The sequence below is a fragment of the Limanda limanda genome, chromosome 12, assembly GCF_963576545.1.
Source record: "Limanda limanda chromosome 12, fLimLim1.1, whole genome shotgun sequence".
Taxonomy (NCBI): domain Eukaryota; kingdom Metazoa; phylum Chordata; class Actinopteri; order Pleuronectiformes; family Pleuronectidae; genus Limanda; species Limanda limanda.
In genome coordinates, this window is record NC_083647.1 from 24,767,403 (window position 1) to 24,776,132 (window position 8,730).

The following is an 8,730-nucleotide window of genomic DNA, read 5'->3' on the forward strand; positions in this document are numbered from 1 at the left end:
GGAATACTGCAGATGAAGAACTTGTATAACCTGCCGGCACGGCCCTAATGAAACAATGCTTTACTAGCAGAGGGCTGAGTGTCATTTCTCGTGAATTGTGCAGCAGGTGTGTTCAGGTTACGACCATTTGTGACGCTGTGAGAGAAATTTGCACGATGTAAGTACTGAGGTGGCAGGTGAGTCACAGCCCGAGGATCAGATCTTATGTTCAGGAAGGCGTCCAAACTGGGAGAGCTGTAAGTTTCACTTCTCCCCAGATCAATGCTGCTGTGCTTTTAATGAAAAGCAGTCTGTCCTGCTCCCGGGCCAGGAGGTGTTTTTTAAAAACAATTTTTCCTCTCTGCTCTCTTCTGTTTGTCTTCAGCTCATTGACAGTGGCCACAGCACCTGTTGACCTGCTGCCTCGTCTGACCTCACACACGTGTATTCTATGATTTCTAAGGTTTATTTCATTCTGTCTCTCGTTCTCAGGCACTTTTCAACACTAGAAAATCCCACTTCATCGGACGTAATCTCAGCCGACACTGGACGAGCGGTGGATCTTCACTCAAATCCAACACAAGCATCTTAATTTTTGCCCTTGTGAACTGGGCCGCCTACAATTTGACATATTCAGGCTCAGGCTGTGTAGAGCAGAGAGGACATTACATGTTTTCGTGGACAGCACATTGAGACCTCATCACCAAAAGCTCCTCGTCTTTGTCTGCAGCTTCTACGTGCTCGGCTTCGCTTTTTCATCCTGCAGTATCTTGTCCTGTGTTAGAAACGTCATAAACACACCCACTAGCTGACAGTGACATTTTCCTGCTGTGTTCTCACGTGGACTCACTCTGACGCTAATGCCGTCCTCTTTTTCATGTCGTTTTAAAGTATCGACTGGTGGTTGTGCGTCCGCAGCTCGATCCTCGTCTGAGAGAGGGGGGAGATACGGTGGAGAGCGAGATGCTTAGTCAGTGATTTGCAGGCTTTTCCCTCATCGAGGCTTAAAAAGAAGAAACCAGTTGAACCAGGTGAGAACGACGTTCAGGAATTTGTGGCGGTGGCTGGGGCGTGGCAGCCGGTTGGCAGACAGACGCTCGCATGGCGTTCAGGTGAGATTCCTGTAAAAGCTCAATCACAAGTTAACAAAGGTGAAGTCACTTACAGGGCAAGAGATAAACATGCATGATTTATTATTAACTACTGAAATTGTATGCATGAAATGATAACAAAAGGTTTAAAATGTCAACGTGGCCTCATGAAGCGGTTCGTAAGATATCGTACTAAAAGTTATGTCCAAATTTTGGTAAAAAATCATAAGAAAATTACATAGCGCTACATTTTCGTATAGAATCCTACGAAATGCTCCAAACGACAAGTGTGCCTGCGCAGATCTCTGCAGCGCTCAGATCAAGCGAGATGGCGGAGATTGCTGTATTCTTGGTGTAAGACGCTATATTTTAGCAATGTTTCTTAATAAAAATGTGTTTCGAAGATATTTATGTCAAGATATGTGTGTTTCAGTTTCAATATTTCCATTCATGGTTAAAAAAACAAACCGCTTATTAGGGATGAGCGAGTACAGCATTATCTGTATCTGTATCTGTTAACCATATGAATTATCCGTATCCGTACTCGGAGTGGGCGGGACCTAACCCGGAAGTGGGTGTGATTTAACCCGGAAGTGGGCTGGTTCAACATAACTTTCTTTTTTAACTTTGAAATTTTTTTATGATTTTTTTATTTTTATTTTTTTTTAATTTATTTCCACACCAGGTGTGTGTGTGTGTGTGTGTGTGTGTGTGTGTGTGTGTGTGTGTGTGTGTGTGTGTGTGTGTGTGTGAGTGAGATGCGAGGGACGGTCACTGTCTCCCGGAGAAATGAACACTCTGCGCCCCCAGCACAGAAAGACGTGAACCACATTCGTCCACAAGTCATACAGACTGGTCCTGCCATTTTCACTCTACACTAACACTTAAAGTTTAGGGCAGTGTAATTGTTTGCCGTGATAATTAAATGCCAGTGTGATAATAAATGACAATTTCAAACCATACAAACTGTCATGTTGTACTGTATTTAATAGAGGTTTACTTTACTGTAAAGTAAGTGTAAATGTAAAGTGAAAACAACAAAACCAGTCACCATGACCTGCGAACAAATACAATTCACGTCCTTCCACACTAAAAACACAGAGTGTCCATCTCTCCGGGAGACAGTGAACGTCCCTCGCTACATCTGCAGCGCTCCTCTACTGAGCCAATGCAGGTCTCGTGAAAAATTTTCCAAAGACTCGTACCCGAAGACCCAGTCAGGAAATGAACGAATCATTTCTGCTTCCTTGACTGAGCCTATGGAACAGTCCCGATGCGCAGTGAACCTGAGTGACTGAGAGACAGAGAGCTGTTCTGTGAGTGAGTGAGCTCAGCCGTGTGTGACGGGAGGAGCGCTGTGACGCTGTGTGAGGATTTTCATTCAGTCCGAGCACAGATAATGACTCCGATTACTCGTATTATACTCGTAATCGGCAAAAGTGCTTTATCCGTACCGGATACTCGTTTCAGCCGAGTATCCGGCTCATCTCTACCGCTTATACGTTTTCACAACGCTAATCTCAACCCGGAAGAAACATACAGAGAACTACAAAATGAATGGCGTTCCCGTATGTGTGTGTGTGTTGTTCCCATCTTTTGTAGTTCTAATGTGTTTTCACTATTACGTGAGATTGCGACCTGGAACCTTGCATGCTTCTTTATGTTTTTTTTGGTGTGAGAAACACACCTGTTTAGTCAGATTTAGTTTTTCTTACTAATAAAACGGTCAAAACTAGTTTTTTCAAGGTTTTGGCCCTACTCGGTGCGCCCCCCATAGTTTTGCATTGGGCTATGGTAGTGGAGTTCAAGATCTTTCCAAAACAGCTCATACCATGTCTGTTGCATATTTAGTTTCCATCCTGTAAGCCATCAAAACTGACTCAGGTGCAAGGTTCAAAGGTCATCCCTGAGGAGCAGGAGCCATCCACAATCTCCCCACTGGCATAATGTTACTCCCGAGGTCACGACCTTTATGATGATGTCTTTGCTTTTGTCCTACGACAAAGTTTACATTTCATCTTGCTCCAAACACAGGCCCTCTGGGGTGTATTTTCTCAGACCCCTTTCAGGTTCAAGCTGGATCAAATCTGTCAAATCTGTTTTAATTGGTATTTAATGTCCAGATATGGTCAAAATATGTATGTTTAATTTATACACAATCATGTGTTTCACTTTGGACCAAGTTAGAGACATCTTTGTTCGTTAACAACCCAATTTCTCAAACCCCAGCCTCAGACTGTTTGCCCTCCTCCCCTCTGGGAGGCGCTACAGGGTCCTCCGTTCCCTGACTAGCAGGTTCAGGAACAGCTTATTCCTGTGGCTGTCACCATGCTGAATCACCGTGGTGCAGACTTCCTATGTATTTTTTTGTAGGGTTAGATGATTGTCCAACATGTTTTTTGTTTTCACGAAGAGCGAGAAGCACATAGGTCACGTGTCCCCAGCCTCCTGACTCGCAATTTAGTGTAATTCATACAAATTCTAGTGCATTACTTTTAGTAACATTTCCTTCGAAATTTTGAGGAGACCAGCCTGAAAATTTTAACTTGTGGAGTCAATACATAATCTTATAAAGAACTAAGACATTTTTCCCTTGTCTTTAATTTATATGAAATTAAATGTATATGATACAATCATCGTTTAAAGCTCTTCGCTTTGGCCTCTTTGGTTTTTATTCCAGGAGTTTTTATTTTATTTTATTATCATCAGTCTTTTGATATATGACGTATTGCTGTTTTCTTGTTGAACCTTTTTCTTTGAGAAGCACTTTGGTCAAACCATTTGTTTTAAATGTGCGATAAAAATAAGGTTGACATTGATTAGTAGTTTGTGAGAAAGTGAGAAATTCCTCATAATGATTTACACGTTGTTGGGACCTGGTATTTCTGAATGACAGTTCGGCCTACATGTGTCGTCAAAAGCCAAAGGCCGCATGTCCTCTGTTCTGGAGAAAACCAGAGCCTCCAGAACTCAGCCTACCAGGGCACGGCAACATCACACAGAGGTGTGAAAACCGACTGGGGACACAAGTTTCACTTTTTATGAAAAGCAGCTGTAATACAGTACGTCCTGCTCCCCGGCCAAGAGACACTTCAACCATCACAGCTACAAGTGTAACCCTCATATTGACACTTTCAAAAAAATGTCCTTACTCTGGAAAAACACCTTTATATCCACAAATGTCTCAACTTGAAAGTTAAAACACTCATATTGGTCTGCACAGAGATAGAGACTTAAGAGCACTTTGAGAACTTTGCTCAAAAACAAATCTAACATCCTTTTATTTTCCTGCAAAGTTCAGATACGCGTTTCAAAAGTAACATAACACAACATGTTGAAATAAAAAACACATCCATCGTTGGGAAGATCATTTCATTTAATTCTACTTCGGTTATTACATTAAATATATAATGAAGAATTGATCACAACGCAACAAATTAGTGGGATGATGGAAACATGTGATAAATCTCTTTGCTAAATATATTTTTGAAATGAGGAAAATCGTTTACACTGAACAAATGTATCTTAATTCTTTTATTGCCAATAAATTGTGAACAAATGATTATTTGATCCGTTTAAAAAGTGAGGAATTACACGAAAGACAAAGAAACATTTATAACATCACATCACATTTCAATTAGCTGACGCTTTTATCCAAGGTCACAATAAGAGCATCAACCATGAGAGAACAAACCCAGAGCAACAAGAATCAAGTACAATTTGCTTCAAGAAAGCCAAACTACAAAATGCTATATATAAGTGTTATAGAAGTGCAAGTAGCTATATATAGGTGCTACTAAACAGATATAGAAGTATATATTTTTTATCTTTTATCCAAGGTGAAGTCTGGAGAGATGTGTCTTTAGTCTAATCATCCAGATGATTTAATGCCTTATCGTCTTATCTGATTCAAGGTCAAATGTCTTTTAACTGTGTTGAACAACAAACTTTTTGTCTCCAGATTGCACAAGTGAAATAATTTATTTAAAAAGTTTAAATCATAATCACTGTCGGCTACATGCCAACATTCATCGTTGCCAGTGTTCGTGATTTGTTCTTGTTTTCTTCTTGTTGTCATCTTCTTCCCTCTTAACGGCTGGAAGAAATGCTAAATGGAGCTGTAAATAAAGAATACCCTGCTGCAGCTGCGCCTGGAGTGGAAACAGGGGCTCCGCTGATCAAGGCGCCTGCGGCGCCTGTGGCGACGCCTAGGGCGCCTGCGACGAGTTTGGCGCCACCGATCACAGCTTTAACCTGTGAGAGACAAGATGAGACAAACCGTTATTTTTTAAACAATCAACAAACTGAAGGTCAAAAGATTTTGATAATTTTTCCTTCAAATAGAATCTGGACGAGTGGAATGTCACTTTGTAAAGCTCTGCCACAGTCCCCTTATGAAACCACACGTAAAGGTTCAATGTGTAGAATCTAGTGACATCTAGTGGTGAAGTGTCACGTTGCGGCTGAACACCCCTCACCTTCCCCTCCCCTTCCAGACATGAGAGAGAACCTGTGGCAGCTTCAGTCGCCATAGAAACTCAAAAGCTATTCGTCCAGTCTGGGCTACTGTAAAAAACATGACTGCCTCCATAGAGAGGACCTGCTCCTGATGTAAATATAAAGTGTTTTAATATAAAGTATGTAAATATAAAGTATTTCAATACAAACAACCAATTGTAGGGTAAAGACAACAAGTGAAGGTGACAGATGAACCCAGTGATTAAAGAGTTTGTTCATCTTCCTGCAGTGTTTGAAATATCACAATGGACTCACATCTGCATGTATTCAACTGCAGTAGATTGTGTTAAATAAACAAATAGAAAGATAAACAGATAAAGAGCTCAATAAAATGAGTTCTGACTACATCTGTTCTGCTGTGATTACAGTTTAAATGTTTCAGAAGCTTGTTTACTCTATTATGAATCATGTTCTGATTCATTCTGTTCACATGGCATCTGAGTTTATTATAAACACGATTGTTCATAATGTAAAGATGTTGTTTCCCTGTGGGCTGCAAAAACTGAACCAAACAAACTAAACTTTACCTGATTAAACCTGTTTTTAAACCAGACTTACCAAAAACACACATTATTGACAAAAATAATAACATTCAATTACTATTACTACTATTTAAAGATGGATTTTTAACATTATTAATCAGTATATCCTCAGCAATAGCCTTTTAATATATTTATATTCCTCTCGAGGGTCATTTTAATCATTTCCACACATTTCACGCTCTATATATTTGCTTTATTTTGCTTAATTTAAGGGTTTGATAACGACACAATAGGAATATATATATCAGCTGATGTATTAGTATCAGAAATGATTTATATCCCCAATATCAGTATCTCCACTACATGTACTTCAGATAACTATTAGGAATCCTGTCTCTGATTATTTGAGTCATATCAGAGTTGTAGAGAGAGCTTCTCAGTTAGCGGAGCGTTCAAGACCATGACTCACTTTGTGGAGAAAACAGAAAGGAAGACTCGTCTACTGTCAATCGCCTTTTAAAAAACACAACATCTACACACTAATTCTGCTGTGGAAGAGTTAACAAGGTTAACAAACACAACAGTTAGATACACACCTGTCCAGACTCTGCCTTTCTGTATCGCAGCTCTTTGGCAAAGTGTTCACAGTTGTAAGTGGCAACGTTGTACAATAGCCTGCGGCCACCCATCTTACAGGCCTTCTTCACTATGTTGGAAGGATCACGTGGCTTATGGCTCTTATCCAGCAGATTGTTGACCTGGTAACGGTCTTTTCCGACCACATCGCTGAACTTCTCTTTCAACACATATCCTTTTCTGCTGCTCAGTAAGTCCAAGGAGCCAGATGACTGACCACCTGTTTCTGTTATAGAGAAGACAAACAGGAAGAACAGAGAGGCAAAGAAAGAGGAAAGGAGGAAGGTGCCATCATGAAATACACTTCATGTCCATGTTATATTCTAACGTGAAAATAATTATCACTTCACTCACCGTCTGTAGTGAAATGAATCACGTCTTGTTCGCCGATGTAGACGGCCCAGTGCTGATAGCCCTGACGGAAGATCTCGATCAGGTCTCCTGGTTCTCCATTAAACTAAAAAGAAAAATGAAAATACAAATATAAATAATAAACTTGACTTGTAGTCAATGTGAATGTGCAGTGATCAAAGTGCTCTTCATCGTGGCTTCCTGTTGTATTTGTTTGTGTGCACGAGCACGAGGGTCATACGACGACACAGCCCTGCCACAGGTTGACGTACCAAAGAAACTCGACTAATGTATCAGGACTTGGAGCAAAGTTTACTGGAGTCGTTTTCACACCTAAAAGTCTGAAACCAACATTGTTTCCATTTGATCTGTTTAGATTTGGTTTCACATTGTAATTCATGGAGCGCACTAAACATTTGTCAGAGATACGTACGTCCATTAGTTTGATTTTACTCTCAAAAAATGAACGTACTTGTCGTTCAAGCATTAAATCATCAGCGGTGAAGACAACAAGAAGTCTGTTGATGTTGTGAAGAAGTTAAGGCAGCATTAAATCAGAAAGTCCAAACTTTGCTGTTCTAGTTTTCACTCTGCAAACTCACTTTCACTTTCTCTGTCTGTTTCTGTTTGAGTGCTCCTTTTGTTTCTGAAATGGTCTGATCAGTCATTATATATCTCCTCCTTCGATAGATCTGTTTTTGTCTTTGTTCAGGTTCGATTCTGTTCAGTTACATTTGGCTAAAGTTTATAAAACTTAACTTCTGGTCAGTCGACCCCTTATGGACCAGAACTCTGTATTTTGTTCACTTTTTTTTGTGTTCACAAAGAAAACTTAAAACAGTTTCACTGTAAACGAACACAAATTAAATCTACTGTAACTAATGAGCAGCAGGAGACTCACCGTTTGTGCCATGTCTTCAGCTCTTCGTCTCTCAGCTTCTGTCACAGTCAGTGTGTGTTTACTGAACTACTGCAGATCTGCTCGTCCCCCAACATTCCAATCATTTCCTGTAAGTGGGCTTGGTTTAATTTCTCTAGAAGTGGGCAGCAGCAACTCTGCATTCAGGTTTTGACCATTTGTGAAGCTGTGAGACAACATTTGCACGATTTAAATAATTTAAAATGCAAATCTAACATCCTTATATTTTCCTGCCAAGTACAGATACGCGTTTCAAAAGTAAATGAACACATGTTGAAATAAAAAAACAAAACACATCCATTGATGGGAAGATAGTTTTCATTTAATTCTACTTCGATTATTACATTAAATATATAATGAAGAATTGATCACAACAAAACAAATGAGTACAATGAAAAAATGGAAACATATGATAAATGTCTTTTCTAAATATATTTTCTACATTCACAGTTTACATTCAAGTCTTAAAATTAGGAAAATCATTTTCACTGAAGAAAGATTAAATTAGTTCTGATTCAAGGTCCAGTCTTTTAACTGTGTTGAAGGAACCACAACAACCGTTTTCTCTCTAGTCTGCACAAGTGAAATTGTTTATTTAAATAGTTTCAATCATAATCAATGTTGGCTGCATCAACTCAAACAATGGAGAGATCTTTGTTGTCATGTTTCTGTCTAAATGTGCAGTGATCAAAGTGCTCTTCATCGTGGCTTCCTGTTGTATTTGTTTGTGTGCACGAGCACGAGGGTCATACGA

General features: G+C 39.8%; 1 protein-coding gene across 1 annotated transcript; it reads right to left on the reverse strand.

The window, feature by feature from the left end:
• Positions 1-4,613: 4,613 nt before the first annotated feature.
• On the reverse strand, positions 4,614-8,014 carry LOC133016082 (phospholipase A and acyltransferase 3-like). Its single transcript, XM_061083398.1, has 4 exons — positions 7,959-8,014; positions 7,061-7,163; positions 6,667-6,932; positions 4,614-5,324 (listed from the first exon to the last, which is right to left on the reverse strand). The coding sequence occupies exons 1-4, from the start codon at positions 7,968-7,970 to the stop codon at positions 5,160-5,162; spliced, it is 546 nt and encodes a 181-aa protein (XP_060939381.1). The 5' UTR covers positions 7,971-8,014; the 3' UTR covers positions 4,614-5,159.
• Between the last annotated feature and the right edge of the window lie 716 nt (positions 8,015-8,730).

What these genes read in the sequence shown, in the direction of transcription:
- LOC133016082 (XM_061083398.1), bottom strand. An exon ending in GATTCATTTCACTACAGACG is followed by an intron (nt 6,933 to 7,060) that starts GTGAGTGAAGTG and finishes TCTCTATAACAG; the next exon opens with AAACAGGTGGTCAGTCATCT. An exon ending in GAAAGGCAGAGTCTGGACAG is followed by an intron (nt 5,325 to 6,666) that starts GTGTGTATCTAA and finishes TGTCTCTCACAG; the next exon opens with GTTAAAGCTGTGATCGGTGG.